Raw genomic sequence first — 23,656 nt, 5'->3', positions numbered from 1 at the left:
ACACACACACACACACACACACACACACACACACACACACACACACACACACACACACACACACACACACACACACACACACACACACTGATCATATTACAGTCCATTACTGTGATTGACAGCGGCTCCATCAGCTGTCAATCTCATTTAGGGAACATTACTTAATTCAAAATTACATTTTAACACAATTTGAACCTTAGTGTCTCTACTTTAAAGAGTCCTCTCCTGCTGATGTTCAGGTGTATATCAGTGTGTAGTGTCTCTACTTTAAAGAGTCCTCTCCTGCTGATGTTCAGGTGTATAGCAGTATGTAGTGTCTCTTCTTTAAAGAGTCCTCTCCTGCTGATGTTCAGGTGTATATCAGTATGTAGTGTCTCTACTTAAAGAGTCCTCTCCTGCTGATGTTCAGGTGTATATCAGTATGTAGTGTCTCTACTTTAAAGAGTCCTCTCCTGCTGATGTTCAGGTGTATATCAGTGTGTAGTGTCTCTACTTTAAAGAGTCCTCTCCTGCTGATGTTCAGGTGTATATCAGTATGTAGTGTCTCTACTTTAAAGAGTCCTCTCCTGCTGTTGTTCAGGTGTATATCAGTATGTAGTGTCTCTTCTTTAAAGAGTCCTCTCCTGCTGATGTTCAGGTGTATATCTGTATGTAGTGTCTCTACTTTAAAGAGTCCTCTCCTGCTGATGTTCAGGTGTATATCAGTATGTAGTGTCTCTACTTTAAAGAGTCCTCTCCTGCTGATGTTCAGGTGTATATCAGTATGTAGTGTCTCTACTTTAAAGAGTCCTCTCCATCTTTTCACCCTGTCTGAGCCCAGTCTGCTCTGATTGGCTCTGTTGTCATTGGTCAACCAGCTTAGAGATGTCCCGCCCCTTATATAGTATATATTTCTTTTTAGGGCATAAAGTAAACTCTTTCGTTGGACTGATGGGGAAGAGAAGCGAAGAGGAGCCGGGTAAGTTAAACACCCATATCTCAAAATGTATTTATAAAAGCTGGTGGTACAGGAATGAGTCCTAAATAAGTCAGCGGTTCATCTGGAAGTCAACGGTTTTCTGAATGTGTTTTTGGCTGAAATAAGGTCTGTGGTTAACACAAGCTGAAGAGATTTTAACGTGTTGATCTATGAGATGATATAGAAGTAAATAAATGTGAAGCGCCAGCGTGTGAGTACATCTTAAATACATTAAAACATTATGAACGTGTTTTGATGTAAAAACAAAGTATTTTCTCTATATTTCACAAAATCAGCGTCTCTTAATAGTTCTAGAAACTGTAGTTTTCTAAAGACCTGAAATCTTTAATAATGAGAAACAAACAGTATACGCTGGACACTGCTATTAAACGGTGCTATATCCTATGCTTAAACAACATACTAGTACTGTGTGTGTGTGTGTGTGTGTGTGTGTGTGTGTGTGTGTGTGTGTGTGTGTGTGTGTGTGTGTGTGTGTGTGTGTGTGTGTGTGTGTTAATGATCTCCTTCTTTGTCTTCCTGCAGATTCCTATGACTGGAACACATTACAGACGTACGATAAGCGCCGTTAACATCATCGAAAACTCCCCCAAAAATCCAGACGCTGCTTTTGTTTTTTCTCCAAACTGTGTGTAGCTGTTAGCCGAATAAAAAAAGATTCCGTTTCCACATCGTAGTGACGTAGCAGTGCTGTACCTGTGCCAGTTTCTTTAAAGGAGGAGGGGGATTCTCGATGTTAGCATTACCTGCCATCCTGTTGTTGTGGAGCGTCAAAGCTAAAGGCTGAGTGGCTGAAGACTGCACTGCCAAAGTCACTGTAATAGTGCCTCATCTGTTTTCACTGATTGTTCTTTAACTCAGCACACTCTTTTTAAAGGGCCTCCACCTGAACACATGGTGTGTGATATGACCTGTGTGTGACAAATATTAAAATTATTTTCTTTACTGGTTCAAATCCAGCCTGCAGCGCGTGATTCCTTGTGAGAAAATAACTTGTTTTAAAAAATTGGCGAAAGGTGGATTCATTTTAGCAGAAAGTAGAATAACAGCAACACAAAGTGGAGTCGGATATATTTGTTCAGGTTTTACTTTGTCCACTTCCTGTAGATTAATTGTAATGTTCAACACTTAAATTATGAATATGTTTAGATTACATTTAATTTTCTTTCTTATTAAATTATCTAGAAAATAACCTGTTTTAAAGGTGAGGTAACAGCGCCCTCTGGTGGCAAAAGGAGGATTTATTTCAGCAGAAATTAGAATAAAACAGCGACAAAAATGAGAATTACATATCATTTTGCAGGTTTTACTTTGTACACTTCATGTAGATTACTTTTAATGTTCAACACTTAAATGATGAATATTTTTCGATTACATTTCTTATTAAATTATCTGGAAATGTAATTTAATGCATTGGTAAATCCCCCTAACAGCAACAGTTAGTAGTAGAAGAAATGGTAAAGCGATAAAATGACGGCACTTAAATAAATACTTAATCTTAAAAAGCCAACAATTATCACATTTTCTTCATAATTTTAGGCTTTTAATTTAATTGCATTTTATTTCCAGGTTTTACTTTGTCCACCTCCTGTAAATTCCTGATTACCTCTTGTTTTAAATGTAGTGCTACAGCGCCCTCCGGTGGCAGGACATTTGAACCCATCTGTGGCAAAGGGTGGATTTATTTGAGCAGAAATTTGAATAAAACAGCAAAATAAGTAGAATTAAAGTCAGATGATAATGTGAGAAAGGGACTGCACTAAAAACAAGTATGTATTAATAATGAATTATTTGATAAAACAGCCTCGCAATAAACAAATTGAAGCTAACTCGAATAAAGAAATGTAATGCTTAAATGGTGATTAAATGTCCTTTTATTTCCAGGTTTCACTTCGTCCACTTCCTGAAGCCAGTGTCAATGGCAATACCCACACGTGAACACAAAGAGGTCCTTACAGAAATCACAAAACATAGATAGAGCAGCCGTGAATATAAAACCTGAAACCCAAATGAACACGTGAGAAAATATCAGATCATCTAGTTTCCACATTGTAGTTAGCTTCAAGTCTACTTTTGATTTTCAGCTTGTAACCCAGAACTCTGATCTGCAGAATGAGAATATGAAGCTGCTCTCAAGACGGAGACACATCCTGCAGATTCAAAACAAAGGAGGGAAAATGTACGACACCAGGCGATTTGGCGGTTATCGATATATCTATAGGTCTATATTGATTTCTGAGTCGTGGTGAGTGAGATTTAGTTTCTTGTGTGTCTGTTGGTCTGATGTTCGGACACACTGAGTCAGAAGTAGGGTCCTCTCACTGCTCCTCCTTATCGGGGGTGTAGAAGGCGAGGGTGCGTGCCGAGGGGTCGCTGCTCTGCGTCCAGCGGGGGAGCCAGTAGTGAGGGAGCCACTGGGATCGACCCGGGAATCGCTGCTCGAACACCTGACGGAAATAATAGGCCTCTTTGGAGCGGGGGGGGTTGTGAGGAAACGTCTGGGGGGCTTTCTCCATCTGATCGTCGTTCACCTGAGAGGAGGAGGACAACAACAACAACAACAATAAACACACTAAAGAAAGTATAAACATTAGAGGCTGGTGCTTTCTATGTTAGAATAATACATTTATAATTCTGCTTTCATACCTTTATGGGTATTTGGAAACATACAAGCTTTTGCTCAATAATAAAATAAATAATAATAAAAATAAATAAAAGATTAAAAATATACATTTTAAAAATCGTAATAATAATGATTAAAATAATAATAATAAAATATAATTACTAATACAAAAATAACAAAAAAATGGTTATAATAATACAAAATATAATTTAAATAATAATAATATTGCATTCTTAATAACAAAAAAAGATAATAAAAGTGTTTATGTAAAAGTTATAATAAAAACAAGAATAATTAAAAAAAATGAATAAGAAATGCCATGAAATTGCGCTATTTTCTGATTTGGTTATTGTCAAATTCAACAGTAGTTAGTGTAACAGTCACAAACAAACAAAACAACAAGCTGTATGCCCCCGGTCAATATTTGAATGATTGTATTTTTTTATCTGAACTGTGTTTCTCCCAACATCAGACATTTCATCTCCCAGCTAAATGTAAAATACAAAGAGTCTCGTACCATGTCCTCCAGGTGCTCCTGCAGACAGACGTACCACGACTTCTTCACGGACATCACGCCGTCACTGAAGGCCTCCTTACGCCTCCACAGGATCTCATCTGGGATCAGACCCTGGTCTCTGAACGAGTCCCTCAGGAGGTGCTTCTCCACCCCGTGCTGCAAGAGGAACAAGAGAAGATATTTATCTGTATTAGTCCTTTTATTGAACATGTAGAAACAAAACAAACAATAATAATAACAATAACAACAAAGAGAAGCTAAATATTTTAAAAAACTTTCAAGGTATAAAAATATAGATTCTTCAAAAGTTTCCGTCATGTTCAAAAGAGAAGAAGAAGAAGAAGCTTTCAAACGTTCCTGGTTCTTCTATTGTAGCATACAATGTTCATGCAAATAAAAGATTAGGTCATCAAAGGTTAAACAAAACAACCAAAAACAAATCACTTTTAGAACGACAAGAAATAGCAAGCATGAGTTCACCGCTCCTGCTCAGAACATTCAGGGTCGGGTTTCTAAATAAGAGTTTTAGTTTGGATAAAGTGTCACAGTATTTCAGTCAACAGCAGGGGGGTATACTACGAAGCAGGATGTTCTCTTAGCGGCTAACTTCAGGGAAAGCTCAGGCTTTCCGGTCCTACGAAGCTGGTTCTCTTTTTAGCAGGCTAGATCTCCATGGTAACTGATGCTGAGCGGCTAACCTGCCCCGGAGCAGGTTAGGTTGCAGGCTAAGAGCTCAACTCAGTGAAAGCACTGCCTGCTGTGCAATCAGAGCTCAGTATGCAGAGTTTAAAGCGATCAAGTCATATTACAGAAGAAAGGAAATACAGAAAAGCTGCCGTTGCAGGAAAGACGGCCGGCAAAAATCACCGACTGTGTGAACGTGAACATTAATAGAATATCACCTCCCATCTTCAGAGCAATCTGACTATTATAACATTAGCGTTAAGAAAGCTTACTTAAATATCTGCCACAACATAAGTAACCGGATCAGAGTAACATTAAGTACAGTCCGCGGCATATCACATCATAATGTATCATATATCTNTTAATGTAAGTGTGCTGTTGATCTTCTTATCCAACTCTCCTGCCAACGACACACGCTACCATCAGTATATTTTCAAAACTTGTAAACAATCTACTTAGTTGAGAACTGTTAAATGTTAAAAATTCTGCGATTTCCTTTGTACTGGGGTTTTGGCATGAGGATCAGACAAAGCAATTCCTTTAATAACACAGTCAACTGGGGCTTAGGGAGAGTTGTGATGGGCTTTTTTCAGTAATAAATATTCGCTAGCATTATATACAGTGGCATTTTAACATACAGGCATCACTATCAACGAAAGATAGTAAAAAACACCCAACAGGTATACAGTACATTTTAACATGGGCATACTGCGTGACGAGTATCGAGCAGCTTAATGTAAAAGGCAGCGGCAAAGAGATATGTTTTCAGTCTCGTTTAAAATAGTAATGAGTTGTTCTGCAGACGTGCAAGATTCGGGCAGTTTGTTCAGATTGTCGGTGAGCATATAGCTAGAACGCTGCTTTCTCCATGTTTGTTCTTACTCTCGGAACGTAGCAGACCCGTCCCAGAAGACCACCTGAGGCACCTTGGACGGTTGATGATTAAAACTAGAATAGTACTTTAAATCAACTCTCGGCCGAGTGGAAGCCATGTGAACAAAGCTTTTGTTGTAGAGAAATAACACTCAGTACTCAATCCGATGTTGGATTGCATAGTCTGTGATATTAATTAGGATCCCCGGCACTTATGCTGAACTGAACAATTATAGATTTTTTAACAGTTTATACAATAACTTTTATTAAAAATGTCAGTATAGATCTTACTTATTTAAAGGTGCAAGTTTACTTAATTCGCAACTCATGTTTAAGAAAAGTACAAAGGTGTGAGCATAAAATTATACTTAAAGTATATTAAATTATGATCATTTTAAATAGTGCTACTATATGGTCGGATTATAATGTTTTGATGCATTAAATGAACATTATGTAATGTTAAAAGTCCATCCACAAGCAGCACTTGTTCAGTAAATGAACATGTTTTTAAGCGCTTTATACTGAGACATATGATTATTTTCTCTTAAGTTACCTCACTATGTTCATGGAAATGATCACCGTCATAAATAAAATTTAAATCAGGGGTGTCGAATCATTTCATCACATCAGCATTATTGTTGCGCTCAAGGCGGTTTTAACTTTAAGACTATATACAACAATACATATATGAAATATATAATATATATATAAGTAAGTGTTTATATAATATGACATTGATTGCCTCTGCATTGGATGATTATGGGTAGGGTAATAACTTCATAATAAATAGTCTGAAAAGCAGAAATCTAGGGTAAATAATTGCAAGTCTCCTTCAGCGAGATGTCACAATATGATTTTAAAAGAAAACCAAAATCTGGAGAAAAAAAGTCAAAAAAAGAAGTGACATTTGGAAAAAAAATCAAATTCTGAAGAAAAAAGGCATATTGAGATGGCATTGTGGGACATGTAGTTTACTGAGCACGTGCTTCTGTACGCGGCATGTAAACCGTATAATCACATATTATATTCTTTAGCCAAGCTTTGTGGGGCACAGAAAATGAAGTCAGTAATTTTTCAGTTGAATATATTTTTGATTCATTTCGCAATTATTTTTAATAAATATTTATTTCTATTTCACTTTTATACATATTTTGATAGTTTGAATACTTGTTTTTTTCAGTTTCAGATTTTACGTTTTCAGATTCAAAACAATTATTTTTTCAGTTTCAAATCTTATTTTTTTCAGGTTTCAATCTTTTTTTCGCCTTCAGATCGTTTTTCACTTTCAGATCTTTTTTTTTCGCTTTCAGATCTTTTTTTTTCGCTTTCAGACTTTTGACCCTGATATTGCTTCGGGGGGCGGGGCTTACCAAAGAGTAGTTTGGCACCCTGAGTGACAGCCCTCCCTCTGTCATGATGCCTTCATGGATGTTAGGTAGCGCAAGAAATACAACTACACACTTTCTATACACAATACTCCCGTGATTGGTGGTAAACAAAACTGATACCAGCATCAAAGTTCCGTTAAGCGAGCTGTTGAGCATCGTAGTTGGCAACAATCAAGGTATAAGAGCAATAAACTGTGCTAGAATCTGAAATCACGTATCCGCAATCAAGCGTTGTCCTTCCCCACTTCCACGTAGCTCCATGAACGCAGCATAGTATTGGCTTGGTTTTTGCGATCAGAATCAGAATACCTTTATTAGTCCCACAGGGGATACATTTACATTGTTACAGCAGACAAGAGCCAAAGACAGCTTAATGTTACCTAAAGCATGCATACAAAAAGTATTAAAGATTAAAAAAAGAAATTATATATATTTTTAAAGTTACACATTTTACATAATACACACCCTGTGACAGTTCTGCGGATTTAGCAGCCAGGTATATATTGCACAGTTTTCAACGGCATATATATATTGCACATACTGCAAATATTGCACATAGTTGGTATTTATCAACAAGAGGTGTTATAGTCTGTGTTGTTTTGTGCGGGGTCTACTAGGGGCTGTGCTGGTTGTATAGTCTGACCGCTGCAGGAAGGAAGGACCTGCGGTATCTCTCCGTGAGACAGCGGGGGATGGCGTCAGGTCCACCAGAACAACCTGCTGGCTCGTTGCGGATACGTAATTTCACATTCTAACACAGTTTATTTGTACTTGATTGTTGCCAACTACGATGCTCAACAGCTCGCTTAACGGAACTTTGACGCTGGTCTTAGTTTTCTAACATCCATGAAGGCAACATGACAGAGGGAGGCCTGTCACTCAGGATGCCAAACTACTTTTTGGTAAGCCCCGCCCCCCAAGCAATATCAGGGCCAAAAGTTTGAAAGCGAAAAAAAAAGATCTGAAAGCGAAAAAAAAGATCTGAAAGTGAAAAACGATCTGAAGGTGAAAAGCAATGTGAAACCTGAAAAAACAAGATTTGAAACTGAAAAAATAATTGTTTTGAATCTGAAAATGAAAAATCTGTGCTGAAAAAAATAAGGATTCAAATATCAAAATATGTATAAAAGTGAAATCTGAAAATAAATATATTATTCAAAAAAATTGCCGAACTTAATCAAAATAATATTCAACCTGAAAAATTATTTCAAATACTTTTTTTTGTTTTGAATACATCATTGTATTTTTCAAAGTTCAGGATAAAAACTTGAACTTTCAAATAAATTGTATTTTTTTGAATGATCAAAACTTATGACCCTGAAATAGCTCCATAGCACTCCAACTAATGATTATTTTCTAGATTAACCAAATAATCTTGGTCTACAAAATGCAAGAAAGTGTTGATACTCATCCCAGTTATTTTAGTCCAAGGTGATCACTTTTGTCAGTGTATGTCTGGAAAAGTCCCTTTACTGCTTTTCAAGCTCATTCAAAGATGCCTCTTGTTACCTGCCTCTACTCCCCATTCTGGAAAATTGGCTGGAAAATTCAGTTTTTATGTGAATGAGGAAAATAAAAATAGTACAATACCAAAAGACACAAAGAATACAATATTGTTACATTTAGGGGGATGATTCTGCAGGGAAACCTGATCTCAGTATATGAGTGATCTTGGTCAATCGGTATGAGGAGTGCATGCTGTAAAGATATGTAGTAGTGTGCATTTACATTTAGGTCATCTGCATATTCTTTCTGAGCTAATATTCATAACCACCACACTTAACATTATTTTACAGATGTTGCGACTAACATGATTTTTTTCCCTAAGTGGAAAACCAGATCCATGAACTCCGAACTGTATCCATTGAATACACAAAGCATCCCTAGGGTTGCAGCTCAGAACATCAACATATTCCGTAATTAGCTTTTGCATATGTTACCAACTAATTAAACAGCCATAATTTGATTTAAAAAAACAAACAAATGATATACACTGTTTGATTTATGTTGCAGGCACAAAGAGGGGAAAGTGCAACTAAAAAATGTAGAGTGTCCTTAATCCAAAGGGCAAGTTTAATCATTATAGGTCAAAAGGACAGAACAGAAAGTCACAGGCCAATATAATCACTGTTTCACACTGAAATTGATTCACGCTGCAGAAAATGCAAAAATGTCATCCCACACTGAATATTTATCAGTCAAAATGGGTGTCTAGGCAACATCAATCACAAACATAAACGCCTACCAAGTGCATGCTGGAATAAAACAAATTCAAGAGCTAAGTTTACCAACCTGAAAACTGGAATTCATTTCTCTCAGTGAACAGCTTTGTGGGTGAACATAATGTCACTGCATTGAAATATGGTATATTACTCCATTTTGCTCTTGTATATTCCCTTCTGTTTACAAACCAGTGTACAAAACTTCAAAATGAAATTGGCCAATACAATTCTGAGGTCTCCACATGCGCTTTGCTTTGGACACCAGCGCTGATAATGACTTGTAGATTGAAATCTTGTATAACCTCTGTGTTATCTCTGCCTCAAAGAAATATGTGGGAATCATATCAGAGAGAAATAAGACCATTAATCCCATAAATGGTTCCACACTGTCGGTACAATAGGCACTGCTCCTGAAGGTTTATCTCCTGTGAATCTAGCAGTGTGTGATTCAGTGGGGAGAGAAAGAAATTCACACAGGACTTAACAGACAAGAACCCAAAAGACACACAGTATGAGTTTTGGGATGTACAAAGTGCAGACGGTTAGAGGCTCAGTGAGGTAATAAGGGCTGAAGGATGTGCAGTGTTTGAGGGAGAAATCAGTCAGTCCAGTCAATGTGCATCAGGTAGCAGCAGAGCATCAGATCATAAAGCACGGCTCATTGTTTCCAATGAATGTTTTTCGTGTTTTATGTCAGCTGATGCTGATCAGCTGGAGCTGTGTGACTGCAGTGCACAATGACTGCGATGCTTCATTGGTAATCATCCCGGTCACTTCCTCACTGAGGAGAATTGTGTTTGTTTTATTAACTCTCTGCTGATTATATGAGCAGATATCACCATCTGTCTCGCATAATGTAAATATAAAGGCTGTTATTCCTTAGCTGATCCGATAGCTGATTTCTTTGTCTTTTATCTACTTCTTTGGATTTAGTTAGTTTGTTCACCTCTCTCTATGTTGAATTGAAGTTGTCTTAAAGATAGATTATTTTAAAAATAAAATAACATTTGTTCTTAATTTACCTATTTGCCCGGTATGCTACTGCTCTCACTACAATGAAACTGCAACATTTTAACAATTTCTGTTGCTCAATGTTGTGTACAGACACCTATCTCTCTTGTTCATGTATCACTCTGTAGTTCTTGGTCAGAAAATTACAATTTTGCACACAATGCCCATCTCAAATTCTGGATGAAAACTAGGGATGCTCCGATCGCCAATTTTGGGCCCGATTGCCGATCGCCGGAATCAGTATCGGACGATACCGATCGAATGGGCGGGGCCTATGGGGATCTTCCATTTAAAGTGATGTTTAAAACTCAGTTAATGGGGCTCATTCACTGGCGCTTCCACAAACAACAACCAACATAATTATTACATTCAAATGAAGTAGATTATTCAAGTTTACATTAACTTTGGATAATAACACGGGAGAAATGAGCAGAAGCGCTCTCTTTTCCTCTCTCCTCCTCTCTCTCTCTCCTGACAGCCTGATCCAGTAATGAGTGACCGACAGTGAAGAATAAATATATTTATAACTAGTTCAGCTTGTTCCAGAGGTAGATAAAATAGCTAAGTGTGTTAGGTCTAACTCTTAGTGTGTGTTTTGCTCCGCTCACCGCTCCGTCACAGCGGGTGGAGCTGCAGGATTTCTGCTTCACACACGTTGCAAACCGATATTTTATTGTCATTTTCGGACACCTTAAAATACTGCCAGACCGGTGAAGCCATTGTGGCGAGCTTGTTTTGCACAGAGAAAAATGGCATGTAATTTACGTCATCATTTTACGTCATGTGATCGGCGGCCGATCAATCAGAGCATCCCTAATGAAAACTACAAATCATCCTTGTGACATGTCACTAGAAAATCCCCAATTTCAATGTGCTTGACTGATTCAGATATCAAAAGTCTCAACTGCGATTCCGATTGTCGAACGACCCCGAGTTGTTGTTAATGGCCACTCATTTGGATTACCCTGGGATGCATGCGTGGGAAACAATTACATTATAATATATTTATTCACTTTTCCCTGATGGCCTGATTTAAGTTGTTAAGTTTGTAGCGAGTCACTTTTTAGGAAATAAAGTCCTTAAAGATAGCTCAAGCTGAGAATCTGCCAGGTTCTGTCAACAGCCGTTAATATCTGCTTCTCATATTACAGACGTATATTCATTTGGTTAACACATCTGCTATTGGGTTATAGTGAACGAAGCCCCTACACTGTTGTTTCTTGCACAGTCTTCTCTTTAGTCTTCATGTGGTGCATTTCTGCTTCTTGCAATTTATTTGGAATTATTACGCTAAGAAATCTGTACCGAATCAGATAAAGAATCCATTGGCTTTCTACTGTGAAGACGAATAACCCATGGCTCCTTCTTGGGTGGAAAAAGTCACGACTCAAGAACATTATATGCATAAGATTGAGGTTGCTGTATTTCAAAATAGAACATTTCATCCTTTCTGATATGGTTATGTGCCCATCATAACCATGAACAGCCCTCTTCACATTAAGAATTTAAACTATTTAGTATCAAATCAATAGTAAAGGATATGGATTTAAAATAGTAGCCCACTTACATCCAATTATAAAATCATATTGTACTCTATGCTCAAATGTATGAGCTTGAAATGGATGTACAAATGCATTCTTTACTTAGGACAACTCATGATTCCAGGAAACATTACTGCGCATTAGGCTTACTGGAACATTATTTGAAGCTAATTACTTGCTCTTTGTACACCCATGCTACATGGAGAGTATAAACCTCTGACCACTAACAAACAGACATGATAGGCTGAGAACGTTTTCTGTCCTTCGTTAATCAAGCCACTTCATAGCATCCAGAGAGGGTCAGCGCAATAATGGCTCAGTTTAGCAATCAATTTTATGCGACAAGTGCAATATTAAAGATGGTGATAATGAAAGGTCAAACAAAGACAATCGTTGGGTCATCCATTTCTGTGTCTTTTCATTCGGTGCATCCAATTTAACCTTTCCAAATCCAATTTATACTATCGTATTCATAATAGGATCAGACTACATATTACTGACAAGCCAGGATCACATTGACTAAACTGTATTCTTAAAGATGCAATGCACACAACTTCCTTGTGGGACTCTTTGTGAAATAATGTTTCTTCTTCTTCTAGTGTTTCTAAGTGAGAACAAATGTTGTATGCTTACCCACATTACCAAGATGTAAACAGTGAAACTAAGGCTGGGCAATATATATATCAATATATCAATATGGGGATATAAGGCAACATTTGATCTTACATTTTGGTTGTTGTTATATAGGAATAGTATTATTTTGGTTTTGAATGGTACACACAAATAAGGTTGTTTTTGTTCTGTTTTATCAAAATTCTCATCACGTGAATGTTTTGATAAAGTGCCTATAGTCAACCCTGCAATATTGTTGCATTTGATCTGGGTATTTGATCAGAACTTTTGAATTTTTATCTTATCTTTATATCACTAAGTGAAACAAGTTATTTAGAAAAATTACATGAGGTGCTAAATTACTTTCACATGTTCTATTCAATCATTTTGTAAGATTTTACCTGCAAAGCAATTCCCTAATCGTAGCCATATTTCCAACCAGGAGGCAGAGAGTGAACCAGGCTATCAGTTTCCACCAAATAATCACCATAATCCCACCATTCAAGCTGCTCGGAAGGTGCTCATCTCTGAAGAGCTGAAGTCCAATCAGCAAAGGAGATGGGGGTGAGGCATCAATTTACACTCTGTTGGGCTGCTCTCCAACCTATCTTTGATTGAGGCAGACTGATGGAAACGGAGAGAGGCATGCAGTGTTGGTAGAGGCAGCTGCAACAGTAGATTACATTATGAGAGAGAGGCTGATTGATACAGAATGATGGTAATTTGGGTGACAATGGCAGATATAAGAATAGTTTTTGACAGGCCTAATACCCAAATTGGAAAATCCTAACAGAGGGTTGCTCTGCTAAAACAGAGAGAAACAGATGAAGCAAAAGAGGGTTCACCTTCACAAAAATGCCATCTTTTATAAATTCACTGTTTACCTTTAACTTATCAACCAGATCTTTTGCTCATTTGGCCTGCTTCTTTCTCTGCTGGCTCCTTCAGTGTGTCCTCTAAGTCATTTATTTCATGCTAATTTGTTGGCTTGTTACAAACACATGAAGGCATCTGTTGCCTTCTGGTATGGCTTCATATCCAGAAAAAGTGAAGGACTGAGATGACTGACAGGAAGTGTTGCGTAAAAGGCTGGTTAAAACCAACTGTGGAAGACACTATTCCAAAGGCACCTTCTGTGATATCACTTGGTATAGTCCCCGTAGACTGTAGCCTCTGAGAGCAGTTATGTGGTTCACCTTGGATGAATGTGAGAGGCACTAGATATTGACCTTTCATTTCTAAAATACACTTACATTTGAAAGGGATGCCAGATGTCTGTCTCTCTCTGTAAATGCCCGGTGTGTTTGTTGTTGCTGCCCTTACACTACTCTTTATTTTGTATCTGCTGTCAATTGAAGTCAAGTAAATTTTCAAGCTGTTCTAGGTTGCCAACCTTAAAACCTTCAGACTGCTTCAAAGGACACCCTTGATAGAATAAAGTGAATTCTAAAGCAGAAGTGACAGTGACTTGTTTACGCTGAAGGACCAGTAGTTATGTCTACGACTGCTGACTTCATTATCTGTCTAACTCCTCTGGGAGGTAATGGAAAGGGGTTTGAATCATGGTGTGTTTGTGTGTAAAAGAACTCTCCTGTACTCACAAGGACAACATCTCCCATCATGGAGAAGAAGATTGGCAACATTTCTCAAGAGGTGATAGCACAATCTTTGAGTCCACCAACATGTTCTGTTGGACAGAAGTTCAGTATGTGTATGGTTTGACTACAGTGTTTGGGTGAACTCTAATGTTCATTTTGATGTTTCCAAAGTTTTCCCGGCCCCTCGTTGGCAAATAAAAATATGTGTTGGTCCCTCCTCACTTCCAAAAATAAACCAAAGTAAACAAACACAAACGAACACATTCTCTGAGTGAATTAATTTGCAATATTTACTGAAATTAACACAAAGCTGAAACTTGAAGCAGTAGTATTTGCTGTTACATTCAAGTGACTTTCAAAAAAATGTTATCAAGAGTTATGTCAGCATGCTTTTTCTGAAGTCCACATTCATCTCTGGGATCAGTCATTTCTTTAGCACTTTAAATCGATTTTCTTTTTTGACGAGCTGTTCAGTCACTTCAATTGAAATAAAGAATAACAGAGAAAATCGTCCTAAAAATTGTCCATCCCACGTTTTTTTGCACTTTGCTTGGCTTGAAATGTCGGTCTATAAATAAAAACAAAATGTAAAATAAAAATAGGCATTCCGTATATTCACGGAAAATTATTCTCCTCTTAAGAGTCTAAAATAGCAGCATAAGAAAACATTAAATTAATGAGTGATGACGCGATGTATAATCCCTAATATTAATACATGAGAAACGCATAGTATTTCCATCATGCTAGGAACAGGGCTTTTTGATGTACATGCATAAATTCTTTATACAAAAACAAATGTATGTATTGTCGATACAGGAAAGGAAACTCTATCTGCTGACTTGTACACACACCATTAAAGTATAACAATTTTGGTCAACTTTGGTTCATGGTTCAACTATAAATGTAAGTGTGAAATGGTGCTTTATGGAAATGATGCATAGCTTTAGGCTTTTTGTATGATATTATTAAGTTTGAAAATGTGTTTTATATACTTCAAAGGGTAGAGACAAGAAGGGACATGGAGAGCAGGAAGACAAAGAGGGAAATAGATCCGTCAGGCATGCAGTGCTTTGGGGGAAGGAGATGGACTTCTCGTCTGGAGATGTGAAGAGGCTCTGGGCGCTGCGCTGCGCTTAGTTTGATTTCTCCTTTTTGCAAGTTAACTCCAGCTAGCAGAGAACTTGCAAGGTGAGTTCAAGTGACAGCTTGCAAGAGTGGAGGAGTTACTGCTGAGAACAGGTCTGGGATTCAATCAGAGAGCCACCCGGTGACAGACTCTACTATATCTAAACATTTTTTTTATTATTGCACATATTCAGGCTAGCCAATCGAGAACACTTTCTTTGCCCTATATTAGTGAGTTTAAATTGGCTACAAATAAAGTGTCAAACTAGCAAGTGTTTTTGTTTACATTTGCATATCATGAATCCTCAATTTTGTCAAGTCTTTTTATATTTTGCTGTGTCGAGGGTAAAAAAATAGTGATATGAATGCCCTTGAGCTCAAGCTTATCAGAAAAAAAGGCAAGATGTCATAAGGGAGAGAAGTTGAGGCACAATGGAAAATTGCCTTATATTGAACATGTCTAAGGCAATCTTTTGTGTGAGGGGGAACATCTGAGGAAAATCCGAAGGTAAACAAGCCAGGTATACATTCACAAACACACCTCGGAAAGAGATTGTGCAAAGTAAACACATTTGAATTAATCTAGCTGTAAGCTGTAAATCTGCCTCTGCCAAGTCCGCAAAGCATTTTCATCAAGAGTTTTAACAATCTACTATGAATCATCACTCTAACAGCTAATGTTACTAGCTCTCTTACTGATTTCAATACACATTTGTCACAATGTAGCATTATTAGGGATCGGCCACCATGGGCTCTTTATGCAATCTCCCCATCGCAAATTCTAACCGCATATTCGCTGACACCTGTCTTTAGTAGAATTTATTTCGCACTATGATGGCTGTGTAATCAAGTCACGGTTTGTGTGTTTCTCTCTGTGACTTCTTGTTGTTAAGTTGCCAACTTTCTGGGAAGCACAACTGTTATAGCGATGTTTTATGGGACTTTCTTACAGGGATGTGGTCTCCGTGCATGCCAGTGGACTTGGATATCTGAATTAATTAATTGCTAGCAAGTCTTGTAATCAGGGAATTGGGCTCAGGTGTGTTTCATTCTATGTGCTGATTGGATAGTACCCTCACCAATCAGCCCTGAAGCAGCTTGTGGCACTGGACTTGATGCAGATCATTTTGCGGCGATTTCCACAATTCAGACCGATGTTATTGGGGTGCATATTGCAGTTTACGCTGTCAGGCAAAATTGGTGTGATTTTAAATGTATTAGATGATGGCACTGGGCTTTGCTTTGCACATACATCTCTGCAGTCAACAGTGAAAGACAGCCATGGTTTTCTCTTTTTCCCCTGGACTTCTTTCTCTGAGATGTGCTTTTCATGCCCTAACGAAAGCAGGAGGCTTTTCTAAAAATATAAGTTTCAGTCTGTGGTTGTCAAAGGAGCACTTTGCTACAACATGATTGGCATTTTAAAACCAATCTCTGTTCTTGAGATGGTTACATTTGCAAGAATAGATGGAAGCATATGGTCTGCATGTGACCTGTTCAAGTTATGTGTTTTTTTTTTTTATCTAAAAAAGGGTGGCTGGAAGGTCATCAGAGTGCAATTTCTGACAGTCAATAGAAGAGGAATTACTGGACATGTACTGAGATTAGTTTTTCTGTGCAACTGTTGTACATGTTTGTGTTGGATGTGTATATATATACATGTACGTGTTGGTCATATTTCCCCATTTCAAGTGATGCAATCTATATTCCATCTCTGGTTAGGGCCCTTAAGTCTGTAGTTATCACTTGGTTATAGGCTCTGAGCAAGGGAACAGTAGCAATATATAATGTCCTGTTTCTCAAGAGGGAGACACGGACATCTCAGGGCGAATGTGTGTCTTTACTTTATGGCTGAATGTGAAATTTATGTCTTAGCGGGTTGTATCTTTTCCAGTTTTATGACCCCATAGAACTAGGAAATCCCTTAAGCTTTTGTCATGCATGAATCCAGTTGGTCTTTGCTTCAAAGACGATTGACACAAATGTATTTGACTTTACCCTCTGAAGGATGAATACAAATTGACACTTTTTTCTTCGACAGAATCCATAAATTGCGCCACTGTTTGTTACAGGCACTACAGCTCTAATGATTTACAGATCCAGACAGTTAGAGGAACCATAGAAATGGCTAGATGCTGTAAAAACAGATACAGCTCTATGTGCTCTGTGAATTGCATTATACCACAACGATGAGACATGATATTGTCAATTTAATATTCTTCCATTCTTGAACCAATTTCTTGTTTGGAATCAAATTGTAAATGTGGCTTAATAAAGGCGTCCTTTTTGATTTCAATGCTTTTCCTGTTTCTCTGCTTCCTCCCCTCAACATCCTTCTTTCATTTACAACCTTATTTTCAGCAATGAACATGTTAGCCAGTTTCTGCAGAGATGCAGGAGACTCTAATTTGCCAGTGCGCCTTGGTTGAACAGATTCCTATTTCCTGTCTCTTCTCTTTAATGCAGGCCTCCCCATGAAGCAAGTGACAGTGCAGAGGATCGGGACAGGAACACAGGTGATTAACGCGTGTGTGTGGAATCGTGCTGTGAATATAGTTATGGTGTGTTTAGTTGTGTGACTATACGCTGTGGAAATGTCTTTGCATGTGATGTATGCACAAGCTTAAGTGCTTATGCATGTCTACTACAGTAAACAGCCTTGTTTTTAACACATCCATCTATTTGGGTAAATGACAGTTGTTTTTATGAGTAGATGGTACTTAGATGAAGGAGGAGATTAAGGCAAAGGCAACTTCTGGCTCATGAAGGGTACTCAAGCAGTGTGCTGTATCTTAACCCTGAATTAAATCATTGAGTGTATGAATACTTGGTATCATCATGAAATTAATTAAGAAAATAAAATTAAGAAAACTTTAGAAATTCGTATTTCAGAACGACCCAAACTTATTTAGGATTATGAGCATTCTTTTTCCACTGTATAATGATTGATATCTTGTTTTATTGTCAATGTGAGTAAGGAACAATCTTTAATCCAAAGTTTTCTGCTGTGTGGTCCTCTGACTTACATAACTCAATTTGGTCAGCAGAATCCATTTGTGTTTTCAAAATACGCTGAAAGTACCTTTTGGCTTTCTCTTTGCATTCTTGTTTAGAGCGGGATAAAAAAATAAGGAATAACGTTCTAAGTTACTAAATGCTTTTGTAGTTACTATGTTGTCTACAGCCATGGTGTTATAGACTGTATAGGCCTACTTGTTCTGAGAACACAGGGATCAGAAGTGTTTCAAGTCCCAGAGTCAAGTGTGCCCGAATAATTTAAAATGATGTAACAATATTTTAGCTTCCTACCAAAAGAGTTGATGTGAGGTTAAACTGTGCACATTTCTTAATGACATGTCTGAGTGTGTTTAAACTATAAAGGGTTACTATCTGGCTGCAACTCAATGATGTATACTCTATATGTCCACTGAGAACATTTAGTGTCACAAACTGACTGTTCATGGACTCTTGCCAAGGTAAAACGTCTAGAAAAGGAAATACAATATTCCTCAAAAAGTTAACCTGTAGCCCAGTTGGTGCTGCTTGTGTTGGTTAAAAAATATATACATCTAATATGTTTTGGATAAAAACTTGTTTTTTTTTCCTTTACTCGATAAGAACGAAAAATGTAAGCTTTGCGCTCTTGAGTCACACAGCTGTATCTGTGGTCAGCTGACTCCTCTCTCTCCTTTTCAAGTTTCCTTGAAATAAAGCCACAATCGATTAACTACCTATCATTTTTCACTCTCAGTCTGCGTCTTTTGAACTATACTGCCCAAGTACACTGGAGACTACACTGCTGCCTGGCTTTGTCTCTCCCTTACTTCCAGCTTCCTTCCATCTCTCTTTTTTTTCTAATCTCCCCCAAAACTCTTTAATGCATCATTTATTTGTTCCATTACCCACCAGACAGCCAAGCAGAGCTGCTGGTTATTGTAAGAAAAGGCTCCCGAGATCAGCTTAGAGCAGAAAGACATGTTCTCTAATGCTTTCACATTCACATCAAGCACAGCAGATTAAACGATTAGCTGTAAGATTTACTCAATAAAGAGGAATGTTCTTATTGCAGAAGTTGCTTGTTGAATAACTTTACCTGCTGAAGTCGTGCTGTGAGCTGGGTGGAATGCAAAGCAATGTGAAATAAATGAATGGTTGCACAGGCTGACTGACTGATGTCTGCTATTGACGGCTAAGCTCACATTCATCTTGGACTACATTGACAGGTGTTACTATGAACTAAATGCATGTAAATGTATACAGTATGTCTACATTCATAAGCATCTGTGAGGGTCTTGTTGTATATCTGGGACTGTGTAATGCTGGGTGCTGTTGTTGTGTACTGAACTACATTGTTCTTTGAGGACCATCTTATTTTTTCGTAGATAGTAATTATAGTTGATTCTTGTTATGACACATGGTCAAGGTTTGGTAAAGTTTAAGCACAAAAATGACTTGGCTAACAGAAAGATCACCAAGTAAGTTATAATAAATAGTGTTAGAGGTTCCTATTCGTTGTGGCATCATAATTAACATCTGGTTAAAAAAAAAGAGATGGTTAAAAGAAATCTATTAAAAGTCTGCACAGACTACATCCATGTGTGGACTTTTAATGCTGTAATAATGTAACCTGACTTTTTTGCGTTGCTTGAAGGGGGAGGATAGCTAATTGTCAAAAATATATTCAGTATTTGCACTGATATTGATTTTGAATGAATTTCTTCTAGTGGCAGACCTCATTTTACCTTTGGTTGTTTGATATGTACATAAAGTTCTCTGCTGTTGACTTACAAGCTGTGATTTATGGATTTCCATGTTTGAGTATTGTGAACGTTATGGGCTGAATTGATTAACCCTCAGAGGATGGTGGTCCTTCCTGTATACCTAATTTTCTGCCACTTCAGCTAAAAGAGTGCGTGATTAGTTTTTTACTGAAGACTTCAGACTTGGAACCCTAATCACTTTTATCTCTTAGCCTTTCTCTGCCGGTTACAAAGTTCTATCCAAAAATTGTAACGCTGGTAATTTTTTATGTCAAACTCAAGGCCCGCGGGAAATATGTAATCATAAGAAATGACTCCGGAAAAGCTGCAGATAGAGCCATAAGAAATGAATGCAACTGATTTTTCCTTTATTTAATGTTTTTTTTATAGGCAATCATTTAAGCTTTTTTAGTTCCAGGTTTAATATGTGAAATAAGTTCATTTCAATAAGTTTTGCAATAAACATTGAACCAGTCCGGCCGTCAACTAGTACCGTTTTTTTTATTGTGGCCCACTGTGTATTTGAGTTTGACATCCCTGCCTTGCAGTATTCCCATTGCGGTATTAAAAAAGCATAATGGATTTTTCTGTAGCTGCTCACATTAGCACAAAAATATTCAGGGTACTTTTCTGTACAAAGAGCGGCTTAGAAATGTGTAATATTCATAACTTAAAGCAAGAGCAAAGTGGGATGTGATGAGGCATTCACAATATATCGCCCTAGTTAGCAAGTCAGTGCTTTTCTTTTGTGTGGGGTCCATCAAGTACGTTGCTCAAGAGTTGTATAGGATTTATGCTAATCCCACCTGTGCGTGTACACCCAAAGATTTGCAGGTCGACACATCCACAACACAGTGAAGTGTTTGCACAGGGTTTCCACCATTACCAACTACTGTAATTGAGAGTGTTCCTACAAATGAATTCAGCCTCTCACCCTTGAAATGTGAACACATGGAGTAATAACAGACCTAACCTTTTACGCAGAAGTTGTGTGTCTGTGTGCACTTTTGCCTTGTATTTTTGTACTTTGCCAAAGTAAACACCCCCTCAATTCAACACATCATTTTATATATGATACTTAACTAATGCGTGTGTTCAGCCTTAGGAGGCACAGGGAGAAAACATTCAGCACATTTCTTTGACCCTCTTATAGGTTGATCTTCTTGTAATAAGCCCCACCATTGTTTACCCAATTAGGGAGAACACTCAGTGATTGAAAGTGTTATATCGTAGGTCTCATTACACAAGAGGGGATGGGACTGAATTTAATTGATAAATGATTAATTGTAAGAGTGGGGGTAAATTATTTAGCTTCTTCTACTTAGTGAACAGAAGATTGCATGCTATTACTATTCATTGTATATCATTTAGATTTGCTCGGTTTGAAGGCTTTAGACTTCATACAGTATACGTCTTTGGGAACAAAATTAAATAATGATGTTTATATAAAAGTTAATATTGTTTTATATGAATAGATTTCTAAAAGCACAATTAAAAACTTACAATTGTCACTGCACAAATGTTAACTATTCTGGGTCACACCTTGGTGTATGATGGTTTGCTTCATTGCCTACAAGTTATCAACTATTGTTAGTGATGCATATTACTTAGTTGCCACACAACTTAAGTATCAGGTATTGCCTCAGTTTACTCATGACGGCAAAACAAACAATAACAGCCAAGACGCTTAAGACTAAGTCAAAGAAAAAGCTATAACACATACACAAACCCCTCCCCATTAGACATTGCAAACATCAGTTGATAAGATATCTGTGGAAAAGAAGCTCTGAGCTGCTCTATATTTAGACTGTGGTAAATTGGAGTCTCTCAGAGGAGTCAAAGAGCAGACACAGTCTAACTTTCATCTGACATATTTACTGCAGTTTGAGCAGCAGACAGTGTTTTGAACGAGGGGGAGGAGTAAAGGGAAAAGAAAAAGAGATAGAACAGGCAATAGATAATACGAGAGCATCACATTGGTGCATGAAACAGGATGAACTGAATTTCATGCTCTTGCGCTCCAAATGTCATGGCGTAAGATCTATGTGATTCCTTTTAAAGACTGTCATTAAAAAAGTACATATTTCCTCACATAATTAGAACGTCCTTTTTATTTCACGAGGAACACATTTGAAGAACTTGCCTTACGAGGTCACATGCTAAATCTTGTTTAACATTTTTGCATCATTTTTACTTTAAAGATGTTGAATATAATCTTTTGACTTTTTCTGTGACGGCAAGACAAATTGAATTGGCCTTTGATTTGACACTTATGACAATTTCATAGATTTTTTAGATAGAGATAGATAGAGTTAGCCTTCTGAAGTTTAGTACAAATTAAGTTGGGCCTGAATGTGTGGGCTATGTAATGCCAGTAAATGATTATCAATGATGTAGACGGTTCATTAAACTGAAACTAAAGAGAATCTCAGTTTCCAATTCCTCAGCGAGGGGTAATTTGCGGAGGAAGAGTCTACCATTGTCCATGTCAACAGGAAGCTAATTGTTGTTTGTTTTTCTTTTCTTTTTTTTGTTCTAGGGGGATGTTAATACCTCCCTCCAGCAGGGCATTGGCGGGGGTAGAGGATTCGGGAGGGGGACAAAAAAAGATACACAAGCAGCCAGACAGAGAGAGAGAGAGAGAAAGGACACGCAAGATTCCGGGATAGTCATTATTGCCTACACTAATGAGAAATGAATTACCGCACAGCTGGCGGCGCAGACTGTATTAGTGGAGGCTGAACGTAGGGGGCAGCATGCGGTATCAGTAAGCTCTGGGAGTGGAGCTGACAACATGGTTCAAATACAGTAACTGTGAGAAAAAAAAATCAACTGCTCAGCGCTAAAAAGATTGCACTTTGTGATAAATGAAGGCTTTTAAAAGAGAGTGGAATCAAAGACAAACCTCAGGAAATGGCGAAATGTAAAGCAGACCTTGAATTAAAGGAACCTCAATGTTAAAATGAGCTTTGTTATGCTGGCAGGCTCCCACAGACCAGCAGCCTCTGGCTATACAGCTGGGCAAAAGTGCAGTAATGCATATAGATGTGCATGTCTGACATTTAATATGTATGCACATTCTGGTATTGCAAATATGTCTGCAAAGCTAATAAGAACTGCCAATACTGATGCCTCATTACTAGGCAGGTTCAGCTGAGAGCTTGACATTTCAGGTTTTCTATACCTACCACGTCCTTTCAAATCTGAAGGGAATGAATAGATGGGTCATTTTGTTCCTTGACTGAGGGCTGTGTGAAGACAAGGTCTCACACAGGAATGGAATCACAGGAGCGCCTGTAGACATAATGGTACGTGCACATAAAGGAACAGACAGACCCAAACTCAAGCCATATTATGCATGCTTAGCCACACGAGAGAGGTGCCAGTGCCAAAAAGAAATTCAAACATATGAACTGTTACTCTGCATTGTGGAAATATAATCAATTATGTGGCCTGAAGTTTTGTGGATTCTAAATAATTTAAAGGTCTCCTATTATACTCTTTTTCATCAATATATTATAGGTCTCAGTTATATACAAAACATGTCTCTGAAGTGTTTGGCTCCAAATACCAAACAGATCATTGCAGCATCCCATAATCCCCTCTGTTTCAACCCTGTTTCAAAAGTGCTGATTCTCTATATTTTACTTTAGATGAGAATAAGGAGCCACTCCCCACGCCCCTCTGAGAGATATTTGGTTAAAAAGAACACCATGGTGCTCTAGG

The 23,656-nt window shown here is 37.8% G+C and overlaps 2 protein-coding genes across 2 annotated transcripts in view; one reads left to right on the top strand and one right to left on the bottom strand.

The window, feature by feature from the left end:
- The window catches only part of tac1 (tachykinin precursor 1), a 7,034-nt gene extending 5,103 nt beyond the window's left edge, over window positions 1-1,931 (top strand). The window contains exons 4-5 of the mRNA XM_010765952.1: window positions 902-958; window positions 1,502-1,931. Coding sequence (XP_010764254.1) covers window positions 902-958; window positions 1,502-1,548 — 104 coding nt within the window. The 3' untranslated portion in view covers window positions 1,549-1,931. The remainder of the gene's footprint in view (window positions 1-901; window positions 959-1,501) is intronic.
- Window positions 1,932-2,832: 901 nt separating this feature from the next.
- LOC104940934 (asparagine synthetase [glutamine-hydrolyzing]-like) lies at window positions 2,833-4,341 on the bottom strand. The gene is made up of 2 exons (XM_010765951.1): window positions 4,117-4,341; window positions 2,833-3,507 (listed from the first exon to the last, which is right to left on the bottom strand). The coding sequence occupies exons 1-2, from the start codon at window positions 4,324-4,326 to the stop codon at window positions 3,295-3,297; spliced, it is 423 nt and encodes a 140-aa protein (XP_010764253.1). The 5' UTR covers window positions 4,327-4,341; the 3' UTR covers window positions 2,833-3,294.
- Between the last annotated feature and the right edge of the window lie 19,315 nt (window positions 4,342-23,656).

The sequence above is a fragment of the Notothenia coriiceps genome, unplaced genomic scaffold (genome assembly GCF_000735185.1).
Source record: "Notothenia coriiceps isolate Sejong01 unplaced genomic scaffold, NC01 NC01_scaffold00002828, whole genome shotgun sequence".
Taxonomy (NCBI): domain Eukaryota; kingdom Metazoa; phylum Chordata; class Actinopteri; order Perciformes; family Nototheniidae; genus Notothenia; species Notothenia coriiceps.
This window is presented reverse-complemented; position numbering and strand designations above follow the sequence as displayed.